The sequence below is a fragment of the Wyeomyia smithii genome, chromosome 1 (assembly GCF_029784165.1).
Source record: "Wyeomyia smithii strain HCP4-BCI-WySm-NY-G18 chromosome 1, ASM2978416v1, whole genome shotgun sequence".
NCBI lineage: Eukaryota > Metazoa > Arthropoda > Insecta > Diptera > Culicidae > Wyeomyia > Wyeomyia smithii.
The window spans coordinates 32,473,405-32,496,999 of record NC_073694.1 but is presented as its reverse complement, the minus strand read 5'-3'; the positions used below and the strand labels follow the sequence as shown (position 1 = coordinate 32,496,999).

The window sequence follows — 23,595 nt, the reverse complement described above, 5'->3', positions numbered from 1 at the left end:
AAGAGTAGATAATATAAGAGGCCGGTACTCGGCCTGTCCTGGGTACCCAAGCAGCACTTGCAACATGTTTTCAAATGAGACTACTCAATATTTGTTGTTTTAAAACTTTTTTAACGGTGCAAGAAACTTTTTCGGTTACTCTGAAGAAATATGAAAGAATTGAGCAACATTTTGCTATTACGTGTATCATTCTCGTAACTGAAAACTAGAAATTGCTCAATAGTTTTCTGCAATCTATTTCAAACTGCATATTTCATGATGCTTTTAAATAACGATAATGTCACATGATGTTGCATAAAATAAAATTTCTTTTACAACACTTTATAGAAGGCGCGTGAATAATTACGAAGTAAAAACATTTTTTGCACGGTAAAGTTTGAATCGCAGGTAGAATAACATACCTATCAGAAGCGTAAGTAGAGAAAAAGTTCAATATATTTGAGGTTTTTTATAATGTATGTAGTTCTAGAGAAACATTTCAAAAGGGCCTATCTGCTTTGATCGATTTTTTGATCGATCACTTTCATTCAATCACCACAACTTATTAAACACCTTTTATGACACATTATTTGCACAGCTTGATAGCGGAGAGATCACTCTAGCCTTATGAACGAAAACCACGCTTGGGAGAGTTACCAAAGCTGCACCATTACCAAAATGAAAAGACGCTCCGAAAAAAACATGAAAGCAGATAGGACCTTTTGAAATGTTTAGCTAGAGTTATATTAAACTTCGCGACACCATCACCGAAGAAAAATGACAGTAACAAACAAACAAACTTAACTTTATTTCTCTTCTCTTTTCTTCCTATACTGCAGCGGCTATCGATGCAGATGATGGTTCACATAGCACTGTTAGTTGCATATAGGCTCCACCTCCTGCGCTTTTTCGGTTATTTACAAGTTGAATAAAAGTAACGGATGCGATTTATTACAATCTTTGAATGCTGCATTGAGAGTTGTATTTGCTTCATTGCAACAATGCGTGCTGCTTGGGTAATATATACCGTGATGTCCTTGCTGGGCCGAGCTGACATCTGAGCACGATTTGACAGCACGCACGTGAAATGCGCTCAGCTTGTGATGGTTAATGTTTACGGTCGAGGATGATAAAAAGGGATCGAGGGGGTTTGGAAATTTTTAAACGAGAAATTCAAAATCTAATTTTACTGGATAAAAGTATAACAGTTATTATGAGATGAACAAGTAATATTCTAAAAATAAATGAAAAGTTGCAATAATAAGATGTATCGTGTGGTATTTGAATAAATATTCTAGAAAACTTTTTTTGTAGCCTAACGGGAATTCCCTAAATTCCCTAAAAGTCTTAATTTCCTTAACTTTCTAAATCTTAACGTCTTAAATTAATCCGGCCCGAAGATCCTGTAATTCTTAGAGAACCTCAAATCCCTAAATTCTAGAATTCCGAAATGCTAGTATTTTTGAATCTTTATTTTTGATCTTATCGAATGCTGCTTCGTGTACTTATGCTCCCGTTCTTGAGGTGCACAAGGTCTTTGATATAAATGCCCATAGTTATTGCAAATTTGATATAAATGCCCATAGTTATTAGAAATAGAGAAAAAATGATAATGCAATCTTCGTTCGATCGAATTTGTTGACCTCTTGATCACCAAGCGGTGGGAGAGTTTTCAGAAAAGTTTAAATTTTAGCAATTCTTGATGTATTATTTGAGCTACATCTCCTAAATTCTTCATGTAAGGTACTACAAGTAGCACTTTTTTGTAAAGAGGAATGATAGGGCTTTCATTTGAAGTGATTAGAATTCAGGCCGCTATCTCGAATGTGGCCGCCATCTTGTATTATATCAGAAAAATACAATTTTGACCATGTTCGCAACACCCGATATCCGATCTGAGACCAGCAGTTTTAATATTTTATTTAAATTGTCATTTATAATTTGGCTGAAACTTTGCATAGACGTTTCTATGGGCAAAGGATGCCATTTTATGTTACTGGTTTAATTTTTTTCAACACGACTCATTTTTGAGAAGCTATTGAAAAATGTTATTTTGATAAGGTACTATATATATTCAGCCAAATTAAAAATAACTCGTTATTAGTTTAAATATCAAAATTCCTATTAAAATTACTTACTGAATATTACAAATTATAGCAAGTTTTGTAAGGTTTTAGGCAGAAAAAGATCAGAATTAGTTAGAATGTACAATATTTTGTTAATTTATTAACAAATTTTGTTATAAATATGCTTTAAGAACACACTTTTGAACATTCAAGCGCAAGATGAACTGAATTTGGTATAATTATGTAGGTTTAGGGGTTATATATTTAGGTTAGGTTTAGATATATTTTTGTTACCCGTTTGTTATAATCGTTTGATCGGGTGATGCTGCATCTTATAGCATTTTTTCTCCGCTTTCCAATGCTGGTCTCAGATCGGAAATCGTTAGTTGCGAACACGGTCAAAGTTTTTTTATCTGATATAATACAAGATGTTGGCCAAATTCAAGATGGCCGCCTAAATTCTGATCACTTCAAATGAAAGCCCAACCATTTTTTTTACAGAAAAGTGCTACTTGTATTACTTTACATAACGAATTTCAGAGATATAGCTCAAATAATACATCAAAAATTAATAAAATTCAACTTCTCTGAAAATTATCACACCCCTTGGTTGATCAAACAAAAATGGCATTATCATTTTTTCTTTATTTCTAATAACTATGGGCATTTATATCAAATTTGAAAGACCTTGTGCACCCAGTGGCCTAGTTTCAGCGAGAATTGCTCAGGTATGAACGGATCGTTCGGGAATAAAAACATGCTGGTCAGTCGAGATGTAGTTTTTAAAGCGCGTCAAGATAACTTCAATCAGGATAATCTCCCACAGACACTAGTAACACTTCAGTCTTGCAGACATGAACAACATTAAAACATAAATGACTTTTTCTATATTGATGAGAATTCAACTTGCTTCAAAGACGCATTGAAAATAGAATCCCAGGCCCAAGAGGAAATAAGCAAATTCGTTACTAAAAGCACCGTAACTGGAATAACCTGGAAGAGGAGTAGATCCAAAAAAGCGGTAGGAGTATCAGAAGCAACAGATTCTGCATCGACATCAGTAGTGGTTCAAAGATTGACGCGAAGTGTTTCGCAAACATTTCATCTTCTTCATCGAGGGTTGTTGTTTCCACACCTCGGAGTGCTCGGGTTCTTACTTTTGCCGTTGAGTCCCCAGGAGCTTCGAAGGTGGCGCCGTAAATTCTCTTGAACTCTCCGTACGTGAAATTTGTATAAAGTACTAATAAACCTACAAGAAGCCTGATTTTTTTTGTACTGCATTACAATCACGTTTAAGCTGTTTGAGCTGAGGGGTACTTCAGGCAGGAGGGATAGCGAGTTGTTTAAGGGGACGTTTGATTCTAACTAAAGTCGAAGAAATGCACAAAAACGAAGTCAATCCTTTGTCGTATACCAACTCTTTTGTACGGCACCGTAAACCATAAACAAACAAATTTAGAATTAAATTATTGACCCGCGCAAGTAAGTTCCGTTACATACTAAATGCCTTATGCCAGAGCGTTACAGCACACTCGCTACCAGGCCTTGCTGCGTGTACCGCAACGCTTGGTGCTTGATTCATACAGTACGCAAAATGCAGCGTTGCAATTTTAATGCTCGTCACTCCAGCTGTTTCCAGTGGGGGCCCAAGTTGGCCATACATGTAAATACACACATAGAATTAAGTATTTTGGTAATTGCATTTGCCTATAAAAGCGAATCAATTTTTAATAAAGGAGAAGACCAATCAATTAGCTTTCCGCAGCGACTGGTCTACTCCAGTTCGTCTTACCGGAAAAGCTACGAACAACGAAGAGGTTTTATCATTTCGAAAGGGTTGACTTTCGTCGACTCCGTCACCGCTATCACAGAAACCTCCCGAAGTTCCGCCGGTTGTTTCACATCAAGAGTTTATCATTTAAAAGGTTTATAAAATAACGAACAGTTTATTAAGTTTATCAAACCTTTCCTAAAATATTTCCTAAAATATTTTTTTTATTGCTTTATTAAGGTAGCTTTCAGCTACTGGCTGGTTTGCCACCGTTTTCCTATAATATCCTAAACGCCAAGATTCCAATTACTTAAATTTCCTAATTCCTAAAATTTCAACACAATAAAATTTTTAGATATTGGATCAATGGAAAATTTCAGATTCCAAAATCCTGAACCATTGAATTCTAAAATTATAAAATTTCGAAATCACAAAATAAAATTTTCAAGCCCTAAAATGAAATAAAATATTTAAACCAAAAAACCCAACGTCTTATAATTCCAAATTTTTAGAATTTTTACTTTGTGAGCTTCTTAAAACCCAAGATCTTGAATGAAAAATATTTGAGATCCTGTAAGCCAGGAAAAAAATCCAAATATCCAAAACTTTCAGAATTCCGAATTCATAGGCAACATTGCAAAGAGAGCGCATAGCAAAACCTTTCTCCTCCCTTCTGCTTGAGAGCGAGACATATGCTACACTTCTCAAGTGTACACACGCTTTACCACCGCTTTACACACTGCCAGACACTCTCTTATTCGTCCATTCCCCTGAGTAGCAACAAGCACGCACCGACACGCAAAAACTCTTTTGTATTGCTACTCAGCGACTGTAAAAGAGTACGCGAGTTCCTCCTAGCGGTTTTTTTTTTTTGCACACATGCGACCAGAACTGCTCGACTAGGAGGAGTGCTTGAAAAACTTTGTAAGAATGCTTTCTTCATCTACCCGATTTTGCTTCGTGCACCGACATCCGAACGATTGGAAAAGAATCTGTAAAGTATCGCATACTGGAACGCAGACTTGGTAAAAGCACCGCTCCGAGCCGCTCGGTGATATCACCAAATTATAGGCACCCAGCTCAACGAGCGTATTGTCGTTTTATGTGACAAATGTAGCAAGCACCAGCTCGATACAAGAGCTAAATATGCTACAGTGCGGTAACCTTCGGTTTGTCACCGGCAAGCACCTTAAGTTTATATTTTTGTTTTGACTTATCTGCGCAAGTCCCATATCGCTCACTGTGGATTGTTGAATAGGGAGCACAAGGAGACGGAGACACGACAGCAAAAAAAGGCAAGCAAAAAATGCTTACGAAAACCATCTTATTCATTAAAAGCGCACATTGTACCGAAAACAAACGTTGAGTTCATGTTTTTCATCTATAAGGATATTTATTCGAGAATAAGTCTACTGACAATTATGGGACATTTACTCTATTTCAGTTGTTTCAGGGCAAACCAACCAAAAATTGGGTACCAGAATCGCTGCTACCAGAATCAATGAGTAGTAGATGAAAAGTGTATGGAGTTTGACAGCCACAAGAGCCCCTTGGAGTCGCTTCGTGCGCTCCATGTAACTTTAGAAAAGAACACTAACGAAGTTTTTTGCTGTGTATGGTGCTGTTCTTCATGTGTTACATACCGAATCGTCGACCGTAGCTCCCAGCTCGAGAGCATCTCACCTGGGAAACAAGTGCTATTGTTTGTCTCCGCTCCTCGTGCGGTGCGTGCTTTGCCAAGTCTGCTGGAACGTGTAGGGCATCGGACTAATTTGGTAAGTTTCCTATAGCAGTCTAGTCCGTTACCCTATTTGTAATCTTTTTTTTGTCCCTCCGCAACAATCAATTGTACTCGGCTGGTTGTGCTCGCGCGGAAGGTACTATACGCAAGCAAAGCGCAAGAGAGCGAATGCGGGCAAGGAAACAGGGAGAAAGAACGAATGGAGAATGCTTAAGTGTGCGATATCGGCAGCCACGAGAACTTCACTTGAGGTGTTGCATGCTGTTTATGAGTGAGACTAACAACACCTAAACCCTAAAATACTTGAATTCCAAAATCCTGAGGTAATACATAACATTGTAAATTTCAAATAACACAATCCAGAAATATTAGAATAGTGGAGTCCTAAAAATTTAAAAAAAATAAAACTCTGGAAACTTAACCTTCTCAAAGCTAAATATCACTAACTACCCAAATCATGACATCTAAAATTAATATAATGACAACATCCTGGAATTCTATAAAATTGAAACTCTAAAATCCCAAAAATCTGAACCCCATGAATACTAAGATTCTAAAATCCTAAAATTTGAAAACTCGTACAATCCCAAAGTCCCATAATATTAGAATACTTTAGTCCTAAAAACCTATTGTCTCATAATGAAAAAGCCGAAACTCTAATGTTTATTTTCTGCTGGACCTAATGATATTCCGGCGGTGAAATTTGGCAGGAAAAAAAACTGCCAAAAACAACACTCATACTTAATTAATTTATATCTGGTTGTGGTTCCTTGACGGTTTTTCAACCTTTGGGTATCAATGAACTCGGAATGAATTCTAGTTTTTTGGCAACATATAAACCTAGAAGAAACAAGATGTCAAAAAAGGTTCTACACATTGCAAAAATGCACATTTTGACACACACTCATACCATTCGTAACATTTCCGATGTCCTTTGTAGGATTCTAGGATAGTTTTTCGGTAAAATAAAACCTGTTTCGTCAAAATTGATTCAGATTCCGTGGCCTTCTAAAAATTGACAAAATTTTACCTGTCTCAGTTATTTTGTACGTGTGTTTTGTCTCGTGTAAAAAATAGTTATCTAATGACTAGCATGGATTTATACTCGGGCGGTTCGTTAACACTAATTTTCGACCATTCGACCATTGTGTACTGCTGGAGAAAATTTCGCTTCTCTGTGCTTTTCGGAAATTTATTGCATGGTTGAGCTCATTCAAGGGTTAATCCGAAATCCCAGATACCTAAAATCTCGAAATAATCAAATTCCTAAATTCTAAAACAGCAATCCTAAAATCCTGGAATCGGGAAATTTTCCCAAATCTCAAAACCGTGAAATCCTTAAAATCATTCCTATTTTTTAAATTAAAAATCACAAGTAGGTTGTATGCAAAGCCACGACCGCAAGGTTGAAGTAGAATACTTTTACAAGAAAGATGGCTGCTTGCGTGTCAGTCATTTTTTCTAGTAAATAAACGTTGACCGTTCATTGGCAGTATTGTAATTTCTTTTTGTCTGATATTTTGAATGAAGTTCATTGGATATTTTTAAATTTTGTGCAAATGAGAAGTTAAGTGCTGCCGAATTGTAACATGCACATTTAATACGACATCATTAAACGGGAACGGATGCGATTCGCCTTACCGTGGTGAAATGTACAGTTCTTTTTAAGGCGAAGTAGAGCTATACATTTCAACAGATTTCGTCTTGCCGAATCGCATCGCGCCGTTATTTGCGTTCTGCATGACCGTAGCCAAACACTAAGCGACGCAAACACGTAATAATAGTCAGAGTATGCATGTAGATGAAGATAATTAACTTTGGATTATAGCGCAAAACGAGAAAATATTAACTCTTCAAATAATCATTTGTGTTCTTCAAATTTCAGTTGTTCAATTCAATATCCGATGAAATGTTTGTTTATTATCTGATGAAGCTCTTATATAGGCCGAATGATGCACTCCCAATTTACTAGGTCCATAACTCTGCCGACCGTGCTTGGGAAAGCGCGGTATAACGACCAATCAGAGGTCGAATTTTGTGTTTTGACAAGGCTTAAGAGTTTTCAATAGTACAATAGTTCGAATGATAAAATTGCAATTTCATGCATTTGGTAGGAATCTTAGAAGATTTTCTAATCGATTGCTGCAAAAACGAAGGAAATCCATCGAAAACTAACCGATTTATTAGCATTTGAAATTTTTCTCACTTTTTTCAGTTTTAGATTTTCATTTTACATCCCTATGTAGCCGAATTTCCTGAGAGAAGTATTCTAATTCAAAATTAAATCTTCATTAATTCATTTGTTGTCCTTGTAAGGACAATTGTTCAATTTATCATAGGATGTAGTGTTTATCTTACATCTCTGTGTTACCTTGATAGTGAGGACTAAGGCGCACGGTCAACACAATAACAAGGTGTTTTCACATTGAAAACTAGACACGGCTTTACTGGAGGAAGTGTTGGCAAATGCATCTACCGCTAATACCACCGCTATCATACGAAAGCGCGTCGTTTCATGTGGGGAATATCAACAACGAAAAATGACACGCGTCTAAGCATAATCCGAACTGTTCCGCCGTGCTGCTCCCATTTACCTTTACCTTTATCGGCCTCAGGGAAGTACCGGCTGCATCTGCATCTACCGCTGAGGCTGTCACTACTCTGCTATTGGTACCAAAAGCTTTAAACTCTTCAAATAAGTGTGTTATTTGTTCTCAAAAGAACAATTGTTCAATTCAAAATCGGTTTCACGCAATCGCATCTCTGTAATATTACCGACAATAATATTCTTCTGAACAAACTGATACAACTTTCCCATTAGGCCTCTGCCATAATAGACGCGAAAAGCGACGCGAACCGATTCGCTCAGCTGTAGGTTAATGTACAGCCATCAGTAGAGCTGTACATCAACCCACGGCCGAGCGAATCGGTTCGCGCCGCTTTTCGCGTCTACTATGGCAGAGGCCTTAGAGAAAGTTGCTGGCTGATCTATTCACTTCATGCAAGCCTGCTGCTGATGCTTCCCGCTACCACACTGAAACAGCATTTTAGTGAAGGGAGTGTCGTTGCATCAGCTGACCCTGCTACTATCGATGCTGATATACCCGCTGCAACAGCTACGCTATGCATAGCCATGCCACAGTTGTGGCCGCTATCCGCTATCGATGGTACCCACCGCTCGCTCCCGCTGCTGCTAAGGGAGGACTGCTGTCGTCGCTGTTCAGAACTACTATGAGCGGCTTCGACTAAAACAGGCTCTTATATAGGGACGAAAATAGGAATGAATTATTTTACGTACGTGGTGGAATGATATAACTTGAAAAATATGTGTGACTTCATTCTGGTTCAGAGCGATCATTTGATAAGCTCCACCTCTTTTTTCAGTTTCTAAAGTTTTTCCTCAGTTTCGTAGCACGGATGCACAAAAATGATTTCTTGTGAACATTCTGTCGAGCCGGACCGATAGCACTCTCATTGAAGCAACAAAATAACATGTTTTGTGTCGTGTTGTGCAGCTTGGTTGAAGAAAATGTTCCCGTCCCCGTGTCGCATGTAAGCAGATTATTGCGTTCAGTAGACAGTAGATAGTGTATCCAGCGAATTAACACCGATGGTGCTCTCACACACGCAACGGTTTTAACCCGTATCTTATTGCGGTTTGTAACATCAAGCGATTTCGTTTGCTCGCTGTTACGTGTTGCATCATGTTGCAACTTGGCAACTGGGAGACGACGAAATTCTGTTACTGCTGATTGATTGAATCGACTTCATATTAGCTCTGCATAGTCGAACTAACTGTCTTTGTGAATACGGTCTAACAGGGCAGTTTATTATTCAAAGTCGGTTATGCTGATCGCAGCCTTTGCGCTGCCCCTACAGTGGGGGGTTTACTAAATAAAGTGAAAGTAAAAATTAGACAACTAAAACAGAATTTGATTGCATCCCGCACAGAATGTCTGCTTGTGTTGATGCCAGAAAATTATTAACCTTCAATTATTTTTTTATTTGTCTTGAAAAAAGCATGTTGCGGTACAAAATCGGTTGCTATTTACAACCTTTGAGCTGCCCTAACATTAGGGGAATTAAGATACACGGACAACATGCACTGTGGAAGCTATTTCACGTTCAGTAAATTAGACGGGTGCGACAAATTTGAATTGCTAGGATGCAACACAGAATGCTTGCTTGCGTTGACAAAAATTATTAACTTTCAATGGCTTGTTTATTTGCTTTAAAAAAGGCATTTTGATTTTCGAAATTGGATTTCCTGATGGCAATCTTCATGCTGCCCCAACACGGGGGGAATAATGGCTGCCTGGCGACACACGCTGAGAAAAACCGCGCTGCTCCTAAGACGTGGTGACCAACCACAGGGCTAGTGCTGCTGCTAAGGAAGGACGACTGCTGTTGTAGCTGTCTAGAACTATTATGAGCGGCTCCGGCTGAAGCAGGCTCTTATATAGGCCAAATAGCATGTTTTCAATTGCAAGGTATATGATCCTGTCGACCGTGCTTGGGAAGCAAGCATATAACGACCAATCAGAGGTCGAATTTTGGGTTTTGACAAGGCTAATATAACGACCAATCAGAGGTCGAATTTTGGGTTTTGACAAGGCTTGACTATTTTCAATAGTACAATAGTGTGAATAATAAAATTACAATTATCTTATTTTGAGAAGAATCTTAGAAGATTTTCCAATCTATTGCTGCAAGAACGAAGGGAATCCATCGAATACTAACCGATTTATTAGCATTTGAAATTGGACATATTTTTCACTTTTTTCGGTTTTAGATTTTCATTTCACATCCCTATGTAGCCGAACTACCTGAGAGAAGTATTCTACTTCAAAACCCTATCATGCTAAACTCACTAAATTTGAAAATTCAAAATGGCATATGTCCTAGTATCCAAGAATCCCAAAATCCTATTATACCAAGACCCCTAAACTTTACCCCAAATCCTACACCATTGAAACTGAAAGTTCGAAATTTCCCAATTGCTAAAATGTTAAAATAAGGGAAAACGACGAAGATAATGGAATACTGAAAACACAGTAATCCCAAAAGCCCAAACCATAAAATCCTCTTATTCCACAGCCGCAGAATAAAAAAAAACAAAACAAATTTTGAATAGTATTTCGTATTAGTAAAACCCCAAAATCCTAGAACACTCAAACATAAAAGTCCGAACATCCTTATGAACCTTCCATAATCCAGAATCTTCAAATCCTGAAAATGAAAAATCACAATTTTCCAAAATTCTAAAATCCAAAACTTCATAAATCCCAAGTTCTTGCAATAATAAATCCTGAAATTGAGAATTCTGAATTCGTAATATCATCAAATCCTAAAATCCTTAATTATACAATCTTAGAATCTTAACGTCCCATAAAATCAAATGATAATGGTATCCGAAAATCAATCTTAAAATCATAATCACCAGGAAACCAGTTGTCGGTTTTGTTTAGATACTATAGAAGCAGTGAAGATTGAAGTCCAGCTTTGGCTCAGGAGAATTCCTAGAGAGTCATTCCATGGTACTGCGCAAATCGATCCTGATCGACCATTTCCGATTCCGCTGATAATAAGGTCATTTTATGATATCCACTGTTCTTGTTGACTCACGACTGCTGTTTTAAAAGGGCCTAAGAAAAAATGTGACTGATAGATAAAATTTGTTATATCAGAAAATCGGCTTGTTTGATTGAAATGTTGTCTTCAGCAAAGTTGTAGGTAATAAAATTGAAGTTCAAGAAAAAATATGTTGACTGTAGATTTTTTTTCTGTGCCAAATTTTCCAAATTAAATATCTCAAAATATACCTTCTATAAAAATTTAATGTTTTTACACAGTGAAGATGACTATATGTATTACTATCTGTCAAAATTTGGTGATGGTAAAATGAAAAACAAAAAAGTTATGAACGTTTGAGTATTTTAACATTTTTTCTCTGAACTTTTTACAGTGTTTTTTTCTTGCTACACATTATAATGTCAAAAATTCGTCAGCATGATACTGGAACGTCAGCACTGCACACTTTGGTACAAGGATGGCCTAACAAGCCAGTCATCGTATGTTCGAGCCCCGGTTCGGGAGAGACTGTTAAAGTCAGTGGGATCGTAGCGCTAGCCCCACAATTGGAATGTTGCGTAAAGGCTTAGCTTTAACATTGACACCAGTCAACGAAAATATTCAGCACAGCCTGCAGACGAACGTAATTCTCGATCGAGTTAACTATAACATACAGTTTAAGATCATTTGCATGAATGAGTTTGTATCTAACTCCCAACAGAGCTTTTATCGTTGAAGCATAACGTGAACAGAAGAAAGCCCTGTAAGGTTGCTTCCTAGGGGTACCCCGGAAGTACTGATGAGAGCTGAGTTGCCACACGAGCCAAATCGCACCCGAAGGGCTGTCCCCGTCAAATAAGAATTCAACTTTGTAATAAGCTGCTAGGATGCTCCTAGTCGTGAAGGCTCGCTTGTGCAGAATTTAATGGTCGATCTAATCAAATGCTGCTTTCAGATCCGCATATAATGTCTACTTGTACTCCCTTCTCAAAAAATCTAGAAGGGTAGTAGTTACTGATCGTCCCGAACCGATCGGAATAAATCCGTGCTGGTTAATTGAGATGTAGTTTCTACCACATCAACATCCTAAGATATTAGAATCATCTAATTGTCCCAAAATCATAAAATCCTCATTGAATTCATAAAACTTGATAAACCAAGCTGAGACATTTGGAATTCTAATCTTCATAAATCAAAATTTCATTTCCGGACCCTGAGACCGTCAAACAATAAAATGACAGCAAAAATTTTAAAATTTTATAAAACTGAGACCCCGAAATCCTAAAATTCAGATTCCTGAGATTCTAAAATCCTGAAATTTTAACGTCCTCAAATCCCATAGCCCTATAAAATTAGAACAGAGTGAGGTCTTTCTACACGCTTTTTTACGACGATTCAAATAACGCGGTATATTTGATTTCGTCGTTTATTTTTTTGAATAATGCGATTTTTTTGCACAGTTTTTTACACGATTTTGCGTGTCCTCGCGTAAAACAGCTACAGAAAGTAATAGTAACGGTAACAGACTATAGTAAGGTGGTTTTTTATACAATTAAATTTTTGCACGTGTTTTTTACACGATTTTTCTACGACGTTTTTTCAATCGTCGTATCCATCGTGTAAAAAGTATTTTACTGTATATACTTAAATTCGAAAATCTCATTGTCTTGATATATTAAAATCCTAAAACCCCAAGATCCTAAAATTAAAATTTCTAAAATCCTTTAGTCCCATCAAGTGTCTCCTATAAGTCATTCAAAGTATTGTCCATCGTGAATAACAAATTTGTTCCATCTTGCTGGTAGATTTTGAAAACCGTTATGATAAAGTGTTCGTCTTTTGATTTTTCGACGCCTAATGAGCGGAACTGCTGATCAACCAGATCATGTCCCAAGTACCAAAACAGGTTTTATCAAAGTCTTATACTGCTGTTTTGGCTGTATTAAGCGCTATAAAACTTTGATAAAACCGAAATTGTTACTAGGGGTGCTATCGAGCGGAACAAGTGAGAGTCGGACACGACAATATCTGGAGAATAAGTTTTAACGACTTTGGCAGTGTGAGACCGTTGTCATGCTGGTAACCAAATAACCTTCACAGTGTTTACATTCGGCCGAGCCGAAACGAAGCCGTTTGATGTGGCGCTTGACATGGATCCTCATCGAACAAATTCTCGAATTTGGCGTCTTCGAAGGTGTTTAGACTCCCATCACGCAGGCAGTTGTCAAAATTACGGTTTTCAAACCGATGGTACCAATCACGGCTCGTTGTTTCACTTATTTCCATGAAAAAAATAAACTCTCGATGCGCTTCAGCCGCCGTTTTTATTGGATGAGATGAGTAAAGCAACACTTCCCGCAAATACCGATTTTTTGGAACATAATTAGATATTTTCACAAAATCAATAGTAAATGATGCCACAATAAAATCACTTACGTGTCAAAGAGATTCGTTTACCATATGTCTCAGCTTGGTTCATCACGTTTTAGATATTTTAAAATCGACCAGCACTTGTTGCTGGCGCCACCTATTGACCTTTCGATAGCAAGCACTTTAGTTGCGCATCTATTTAAGCTATGAAATTTCAGTATCCCAAAATACAAAAATCTCTAAGTCATAGTACATTCAAAATTCAAATATTTCGAAATCCATGGACGCTTAAAACCCAGATACTACTTCAAACCCTCAAATCTTGAATCCTCCCAATTCCTGAAATGTACTAAAATAAATTACTGAGTCTCGTCAAATAATTATTATGAATAACAATATATTTATATGAACTACATATTACAAAAAAAAACTAAAGAAGTTTATTAATCCAGTTAATGCTAAAGTAAAGTTCTTCACTGCAAAAAATTGTCGTACATCTCTTCCTCGGATACATTCCCCCCGAATCTGGTCTCTTTCGCCAGTTTTCTCTCTGCCAGTTTGTGCATTCTCAGCAGCAATGGCGAGTTGGGTTCAATCAACTGCTGAAAACTCTCGTATGTCAGCCTGTACACTTCGCAGTCCTCCAGTGCGATGATGGTGGCACTCCTTTCATGATCCGATCGTAGTAGCGAAATCTCACCGAAATGAGCCCCGTCGAACAAATGGCCGAGTTCCGTGCCCAGTCGGGAATAAACAGCCGCAGTTCCGCTTGCCAACAAGTACAAAGAATCTCCAATGGAACCTGCCTCGATGATCATATCGTTTTCCAGGTAAATTTCGTACTTCAAACAATCCACTATGTCCTCGATCAGCTCTTGCGGCAAATCTTCGAAAAGTTCAATGTTCTTCAGAAACTTTCGACGAACTTCCATTCGAATGTTTCTCCGGAAATTATCCGGCAGAATTCGCACGATCGCTTTTTCGTCGAAGTAATTCTTTCTGTATCGATAATCCAAGTGTTGTAGCATTTTTTTCTCCCGAAACGAACTCAGTCGTTTGTTGAACGCATAGGCTTTTATTTCGTTGACCAACTCTTCGAACCTAGTTTGACACACTTCCGAGGAGGAGAGAATTCGAACCATAATCAAAGTAATATACGTGAACCAAATCCATCCTCCCACGAGTAGAAATGTCGACAATGCGGTGATGATGAAATGCATACCAGCGCTGTCGTCTCTTCCCGCTTGTAGACTGAGCTTTATCGTGGCCATCAAACTAACAAGATACCGATTCGCCACTGTCGCATTCTTCCGTATGCTGTCCAGCTTCATCAGGACGAAGTCTCGGTCGTACAGCCGCTCATCCGCCGGACGGTTAAAGTAATAGAACTGCAGATACTCGGAGTACATCGGTGGCTCGATGATAATACGCTCCCCTTGCACCGGGTAGTCGGGAAAATTCGCGTTCCGAAAATGACGCCAATGTACATCGACCAGAAAGTGTCCCACCGAGAAGTTGTCGGTACGCAGCAGCGGATTTCCTAGTGATAGGATATCTTCCGACCTAGGTTCCGGTACGACGGACAGCTCCGGCAGGATGTACCGCAAGCAGGCACTCCAGTGAAGCACGTAGATGGTGTTCATCACCACCTTCATCACCAATATTTTCTTCTCACTAATCTGGAACATTCTTGGTAGTGTCTGATAGAAATAAATTAGAATTATTTTGAAGTCATGGAATCTAGCTTTGAACAAACCTGAAAGTAGGCAAAAATCTCCCGGAACCGGAAAATGTTAATCACATACAAGTAGGTGACAAACAGCAAATACGTAGTGACCTCGTACTGATAATACCCTCGGTTGAAGTAATCCAACAGGACAATGTATGGCAGCACCGCAAGCAAGTTGTACACCAACCGGTAAGACTTCAGGTAATTCATCGCAATCCGGTGTGGCTCCAGTACGATTTCGTTGGTATCTTGTACGACGTATCCGGTCACAAACCTCAAACCGATCTCCGCCGCCAGGATGGCACACAGGAACAGATCGAACACGATCGCCCCCCGGTAGGAACTTTCCGGCCGGAATATCAAAAAAGAGAAATCATACGCCAGCAGCAGCATGTGTGAAGCCAGTGCCACAAAGATGACCAGGTCCCAGTGCTTCCGGAAGCGACTGAACGGATGGATAACGTACGGTGGGAAACGGCTCACCTGACGTTTGTTTTCGTTGCAAATCTGGGCGTTGCTCTTGAGATAGTTTCTCGTTTCCGGATGATCCTGGTCCACCAGCAGCTGGGAGCGGATGAAACGGCGCAGCTTAACGCACGCGGAGGTACCCGGAAGGACAGGGGCGAGGTGGGTACCCGAATGATGACGAAGGTGGCAGCGATGGCCGTGGATCATTGCTCTTCTGGTTCAAAAAAAAAAATGTTGGCTGGAATCTATCGACAGTTTGGAGTTACAGCTTGCTAGGATTTTCCAAGTGCCTTTTTTGATTAACAGTCTTTCGGATAAAATCATTATATGTAAACAAAAAAACCCTAAGAAGAGATACAAAAGATGGTAAACTGTAACCAAAAAATCGAAACTCTTCAGCTTTATCCCGCACGCAACGGAAGTCTGTAACGAACACTCCGAATCAAATTGATCCTTGAAAAAACATCACCCACATTCACTTTCTCAACTCGGGTAAATTCAATAATTTGCTGAGGCCGTATCCTGAAATGTATCACCCTCTTCGCATCTCCTCTCACACTTCCTCCCGACCCTACCCATTAGCCGATCGGAAACGTATGTATTCCACAGGATGGAATTTTATTTTGCTTATACTCAAGCCTCAAGCCCACCCGGAAAACCGGAGACACCCACTTCACTCAGCAGCAACAGCAGTAGCAGCAGTGGCAAATGCATTAAGCATTCTTTTCCACTCCTAAATTAAATTTTGAATGAATTTGCTGGGAGAACGCTGGAACGCCGAACGGTTTGCTTCCATCTCGGTTCTAGGTTTGCTCTCCTGGTTCGAAACATTGCGGTGGAAGGTACCCTGCCCTGCCTCGCCTTCCTCTGCTTGATGTGTTTCCGTCACTTATCACTGCCAAGCACTTCGAGTATGTCGAGGAATTCGAACGAGTTGTGTCTCATCTAGGTTAGGTTTGTCACTTTTCCCCACACGTGTCTGTAGCTTGGGCGGAAAAAGTGCTAATCCTTGTATATTCTTTTTTGACTCAACTTCACACACTGGCTGTGAGTGAGAGTTGGAACCCGGCAGCCTGGAACATCCCTAGCAGGCCAGGAGCAGATGATATTTCGGCGGGGGGTTTTAGTCCTTCTTCGGTTTTGTGTACTGCACACACGGTTATCATAACACGTGTGCGATAAAGAGGTTGGAAAAGATACAAACACCACGTGAATACTAATACATAAGGCAGAAGTGGTTTTCTTGCTGATTCCTGCACAGCGGCAGCCGGTTTGGTAGATGAGCTGCCTGCCGGTGGCAGCATGCAGCGAAATCTAGCTTAGGATTTAAAAAAAAAATCTCACGTGGAGTGGGTTGATATCACTTTAGAGCAGAAATAAAGGAACACCCGTTTTGTGCCCGTGCATTATTATTAATACTGATATTATTAGCTTTTCGGTATGTTGTCACCCGGCGAAGACGATTTCATGCACGTTTGGTTGTTTGGATTTTGGGTTATTATTGAATTTGGAATGTTCAAAAGTTCAGAATTAAATTCTTTAATCATTGCGTTAAATCAAGCATTTTTGTGATTTAATCTACTCAATCCCTAGCTGAATTTAATTTAATTATATCGCATTTAACCCATTTCAATTACAACTCTACGCTTTGGGAGGGGTCGCGAAATGTTTTTTTTAAACTTCTAATATTTCTCCGTCAAGTCAGAAATTTTGAAGAATTGTTATTTTATTCATTTATTATCAAAAGAAACCTCTCAGCGAATATTGAGAAACGCTTGAGGGCTTCGCGACTTGTTTTTGATTATCTTAGCGCTCTACTTTGATACTCGATATCTAACTGGCAAGACAACAAACAGATTGAAGAAACGTGTCAGGAGTTTGATTTTTAGGCAGCAGACAATGTACTGGGGTGTAATAGGTTACTGGTATACGCTACGAAATATATATTGAAATTTGAAAACAAAAATCATTGATGAGAATGAAAATGATATAATTTTAATCGAATAAAATAACAATAATCGGTAAATTCTGTTACTAGGAAAAAATGCTAAAAAGACGAGAAACAAAATAAAGGATAGATAAAATTGGGGATTTTTTCAACTATCAGCATTTCATTCATGTGTCGACTCAATTTTACTAAACTTTCTCTTTATTTTGATTCAACTTTTAACTTTCATTTAATTTTTTTCTTCTCTGCGGCCAGATCGTTGATCTATTGTGAAATATGCTCAGGTGACTACTGTATTCCACACTTCTGTTATTATCAGTAGCGCTATCGAGAACCAGTATGCTTATTATTTATTCGTGCTTGTGTGTAATATGATTTTACCCTTCCTTTTCCACACTTACTGCTCTACTCTAGCGAGTGTCTTTCCTCCTGCCAAATAGAAGTTTCGTTGTGCGTCCGTCTAATTTTTTTGTCTAAGAAACTATTTTGTTAAGAGGAAGTCACGCAAAATTATTATAGAAATCAGCGTAGATGAGAGCTAAGTGGTAGGGGAGGCAGAGAAAAAACCCAAACTTAGTCCTTTTTGACATTTCTGACTTGGCTGGAAGCATCAAAATTCACAGGAACGGTTAAAAGGCTATATTCTTTTTTTTTTTCTAATCGAAGCTTAAGGGCAATTTTTTTCGCTTTTGTCAACCAGTTGCCAACGCAGGTGCTCAAACTAAAACTAAATGAAAAATTGTGGCTTTTTAACCGTGCTGTCAATTTCAATGCTCTTAGCCAGCTCGGAAGAGCTTAAGTCCTTACAGACCTGAAATCAGTTTTTCTGTAAGCGAACGTGGAGTAAGTTGAATATTTTATTTTGTTTCCACAAGATTTTATTTGTTATGAATGCGGTTGAACATTTTTATTAACAAATTGCTCTCAAAAAAATTGCAAACTTATCAATATTGCAAGTACGTTTCCATGTTTCCTATTTTTTTTTTTAATGCCGTTAGACAAAGTTTCGAGTTTATTTCTGTTTTCTTTCCACTTGGCCAAAATTTATATCGCTTTCTTCGTTTTTTTTTCAGCAAGCTACTAATGGCTGCAAAGCCATTCTTAGGGAAGACTGAGTGGATTGGAGATGGATATCGACAGGGAAAGGAACGAAGAGGACTTTCAACTGCAATATGAGTCTGTCGATGATGCACTTTCTTGCTCTTCATCCATCTTGAACTCTCCAAAAAAAAACTGGTGACGCCGCTATAGAGGGTGAATACGTTGATGACGACGACTACGAAGATGGTATTAACGTAACCTCCATATCAACTTCACAATCAACCCAGCTGCCGCCAACCGGTACGGAGCAACTTAAAATCCCATCGAACGAAAATGGGAACCGAAACGGGAGACTTAGTGGAGCAGGCCAAAAACGCCTCAAGAAACTGAGGGAAAGTGGGTATAACCGACAGGAAGCACTCCAGTTGGCTCAAACCCCACTAAATACAAAAGACCTCTCCAAACGCCCTAGAAATTCGGACCAAAATTGGTCAAACAGCAGTGGCAATCCGCGTCCCCCTAAACTGCCAAGCCAAACGGGAAATGTTCAATCAACGGCTACTAGATCCGTTCAGCAGCGAATCGAGGCGATTAGGAGTCAAAGAGTACGTCCGTCGTATAAAGATGTTGTTGATGGTGTTACGCTGGGTATCCTTCCAGCAGGCCATCCAAACACAGAACTTACCACCCAGCAACTTAACGACACACAGAATGCGATAATCTCGAGAGTAGCAGAGCAAAGAAAGTAGATTCTAAAACCCAAATTTGGACACTGTGCGTTCAAATCGGGCTATCTAGTCATCCTCTGCAGCGGTCCCAACATCGTAAAAACCCGCAACGAAACTGGAGATGCTAGAGCGAACCAAATCACTCAAAGCCAAATCCCAGGATCGAGTGGTGTTAACGATAGGAGACGTAACTCGGAGCAGACCGATCGTACCACACACACCGTAAATAGAAATACAACCAATAGTCCGAGGACAAATAATGGATTAATGCCGACCTTCAGAAAAATAAATTTGCAGGCGAACAAAAATCCAAACACTGGCAACCGCATAGCAAACAGTGGAAAGGGAGAACCACAACGTTGCGGAAACTCAAACAAAACCAGAAATGAACAGCAAAAACATTAAATGCGTTCAGGTGAATCTGCACCACGCAAAGGGAGCAACTGCTGTACTTTGGAGGAGATTCACAAAAAGCAAACTGGATGTAGCTTTAATCCAGGAGCCATGGATACATAACAGTAGGATACAAGGAATTCCTACAAATACATGTAAGCTAATATACGACGACGGTCAGCCCTCACCGAGAGCTGCGATATTAGTAAACGGGAAAGTTAATTTTTTTCCACTCACAGAATTTATTTCGAGAGATTTGACAGCGATCATACTGGAGGCACCGACAACCCACGGCAAGACTGAAATATGTATAGCGTCAGCATACTTTCCAGGTGACATGGGCGAAGTTCCCCCTCCAGAGGTCGCAAAATTGGTTTCTTATTGCAAGAAACAAAACAAAGCCTTTATAATAGGATGTGACGCAAACGCTCATCACACGGTTTGGGCCAGCACAGACATCAACACTAGAGGTGAGTACCTTTTAGATTTCTTATCATCACAAGGGATAGATATTTGTAATAAAGGAGATAAACCAACTTTTGTAAATACAATAAGACAAGGAATTCTTGACTTAAAATTATGCAGTCCGACTATTTCCGGTAGGATAAAAAACTGGCATGTATCAGATGAAGAATCCTTATCTGATCACAAGCAAATATTATTTGATTACGAAGCTAATCAACAACACACTGAATTTATTAGAGATCCCAGAAAAACTAACTGGGAGCAATATAACTCAAAACTAATGGGTGATTTGAACGGTTTTGAAGGATGTTCCAAATCATACAGAGAGCTGGAAATAAACTCAAAATATCTTTCAAATTTAATCCAACAATCATACTTAGATTGCTGTCCTACAAAGATACGTTCTACAAACAGAGAGGTACCTTGGTGGAATCAATCCTTACAAAAACTTCGGAAAAAATCACAGGGAGTTGTGTGCAAGGCCACGACCGCAAGGTTGAAGTAGAATACTTTTACACAGCTCTACTTACGGCTGTAAATTAACCTACGGCCGGCGTATCGGTTCGCGCCGCTTATCGCGTTTAGCCTGGCAGAGGCCTAATGCGCACGGCCAACACCATAGAAAGGTGTTTTCACATTGAAAATTAGACACGGCTTTACTGGGGTAAGTGAAATGCATCTACCGCTAATACCGCCGCTATCGTACGAAAAATGTTGCGCGTCTAAGAACACCCGAATTGTTTCGCCGAGCCGCTTCCATTTACTTCCTTATTACATCGGCCTTAGGGAAGTACCGGCTGCACCTACCGCTGAGGCTGTAACCATACTGCTACTGGTACCCAAAGCTATTAACTCTTCAAATTAAGTGTTTTATTTGTCCTCAAAAGAACAATTGTTCAATTCCATATCGGATATGATGCAATCGAATCTCTGTAATATTACCAACAGTAATATTCTTCTAAACAAAATGATCCTACTTTTCCATTAGAGAAAATGCCGGCTGATGTACCGCAAAAATCTCGCCCGATCGCTCGCGTTGGCGTTCAGCCTGGCAGAGGTCTGAGACGTGGTGACCAACCACAAAGCAAGTGATTTGTTTAAGTAGAAGGCAGCAACAGGCGCGACCCGCTGCTATGGTCTGTTCCTGCTGAGTGCCGATATCTGCTGCTACTGCTGTCAACGTTGTGGACGGTCCATCCAGTTCACCTTCCGATTAATGAATGTAGCTAGTTTTCACAGAAACACTCTTTTATAGCCGAAGGGTGCTACGTAATAGGCCACGCCTTTCAGTTCAGGTTAACCATTTCCTTATGTTCTTTAGACGAGCTATTCCACAATTCGCATTTGATTTTTGAATCCAGCGAATAAACACCGATGGTGCTCTCACACACGCAACGGTTTTAACCCGTATCTTATTGCGGTTTGTAACATCAAGCGATGTCGTTTGCTCGCTGTTGCGTGTTGCATCATGTTGCAACTTGGCAGCTGGGACTTGGGAGACGACGAAATTCTGTTTATGCAGATTGATTGAATCGTCTTCATATAAGCTCTGCATAGTAGAACTAACTGCTTTTGTGAATGCGTTCTAACAGGGCAGTTTATTACTCAATGTCGGTTATGCCGTTCGCAGCCTTTGCGTTGCCCCTACAGTGGGGGGTTAACTAAATGAAGTAAAAATTAGACAACTACAACTGAATTTGATTGCATCTCGCACAGAATGTCTGCTTGTGTTGATGCCAGAAAATTATTAACCTTCAATTATTTTTTTATTTGCCTTGAAAAAAGCATGTTGCGGTTAAAAATCGGTTGCTAATTACAACCTTTGAGCTGCCCTAACATTGGGGGAATTAAGATACACGGACAACATGCTCTGTGGAAGCTATTTCACATTCAGTAAATTAGACGGGTGCGACAAATTTAAATTGCTAGGATGCAACACAGAATGCTTGCTTGCGTTGACAAAAATTATTAACTTTCAATGACTTGTTTATTTGCCTTGGAAAAGGCATTTTGATTTCCGAAATTGGATTTCCTGATGGCAATCTTCATGCTGCCCCAACACGAGGGGAATAATGGCTGTCTGGCGACACACGCTGAGAAAAACCGCGCTACTCCTGAGACGTGGTGACCAACCACAGGGCTAGTGCTGCTGCTAAGGAAGGACGACTGCTGTTGTCGCTGTCTAGAACTATTATGAACGGCTCCGGCTGAAACACGCTTTTATTTAGGCCAAATAGCATGTTTTCAATTGCAAGGTATATGATCCTGTCGACCGTGCTTGGGAAGCAAGCATATAACGACCAATCAGAGGTCGAATTTTTCGTTTTGACAAGGCTTGACTATTTTCAATAGTACAATAGTGTGAATAATAAAATTACAATTATATTATTTTGGGAAGAATCTTAGAAGATTTTCCAATCTATTGCTGCAAGAACGAAGGAAATCCATCGAATACTAACCGATTTATTAGCATTTGAAATTGGACATATTTTTCACTTTTTTCGGTTTTAGATTTTCATTTCACATCCCTATGTAGCCGAACTTCCTGAGAGAAGTATTCTACTTCAAAACCCCGGAAATTGTTCAACCGGGCTAAACGAACTCAACAGTGGGATGAATAAAAACAATCCCTCACCGCCTATAACAAGGAAATTCGAAGATCAAAGAGGACACATTGGAGGCATACATGTGAAAACATCGAAAATACTCCAGCAGCCGCCAGGCTGCAAAGAGTCCTTGCAAAAAATCATTCAAATGAACTAGGTACTTTAAAGAAAGAAGATGGTTCTTATACTAGCTCTACTAACGAAACATTGGAGCTTATGATGAGAACACACTTTCCCGGGTCCATTATTGACTCACGTGTAGACCAAAGTACATCTGCATCGAGAACTGGAATTCCTGAAACTAGGACGGAAATTCACGAAATAGTGAATATCACGACTGGGCTGGATAGAACCAGGGATGATACAATTACGTTGGCTAACAAATTTTTTACTGAAAGTAGAGTTGAATGGGCAATAGACTCCTTTGAGCCCTTCAAGTCACCTGGTAGGGACGGGATTTATCCAGTACTACTACAGAGGGGTAAACCAGTTTTAATACCTATTCTAACACAACACTTAAGTCAAGCCTTATTCTAGGTTATATTCCGAAAGCGTGGCGACAAGTACGGGTTATTTTCATCCCCAAGATCAATAAAAGGAACAAAACATCACCAAAATCCTTTAGGCCTATAAGCTTATCGTCAGTCCATCTCAAAACAATGGAAAAAATAATCGGTGAACACATCAAGTCATCATATTTTTCCAAATCTCCTCTCAGC

The 23,595-nt window shown here is 39.3% G+C and overlaps 2 protein-coding genes across 2 annotated transcripts in view; both read right to left on the bottom strand.

Moving 5' to 3' along the window:
* Window positions 1-23,595, bottom strand: part of LOC129717131 (uncharacterized) — a 150,188-nt gene that overhangs the window by 84,924 nt on the left and 41,669 nt on the right. The gene's annotated exons all lie outside the window — the stretch shown is intronic.
* LOC129717130 (uncharacterized) lies at window positions 13,952-15,933 on the bottom strand. Its single transcript, XM_055666974.1, has 2 exons — window positions 15,255-15,933; window positions 13,952-15,198 (listed from the first exon to the last, which is right to left on the bottom strand). Exons 1-2 carry the CDS (start codon window positions 15,900-15,902, stop codon window positions 13,972-13,974), a joined length of 1,875 nt encoding a protein of 624 aa, XP_055522949.1. The 5' UTR covers window positions 15,903-15,933; the 3' UTR covers window positions 13,952-13,971.

Coding starts and splice junctions, on each gene's coding strand:
- LOC129717130 (XM_055666974.1), bottom strand. CDS start 15,902: ATGATCCACGGCCATCGCTGCCACCTTCGTCATCATTCGGGTACCCAC. Junction 15,199..15,254: donor AGATTTTTGCCTACTTTCAG/GTTTGTTCAAAG, acceptor TATTTCTATCAG/ACACTACCAAGAATGTTCCA.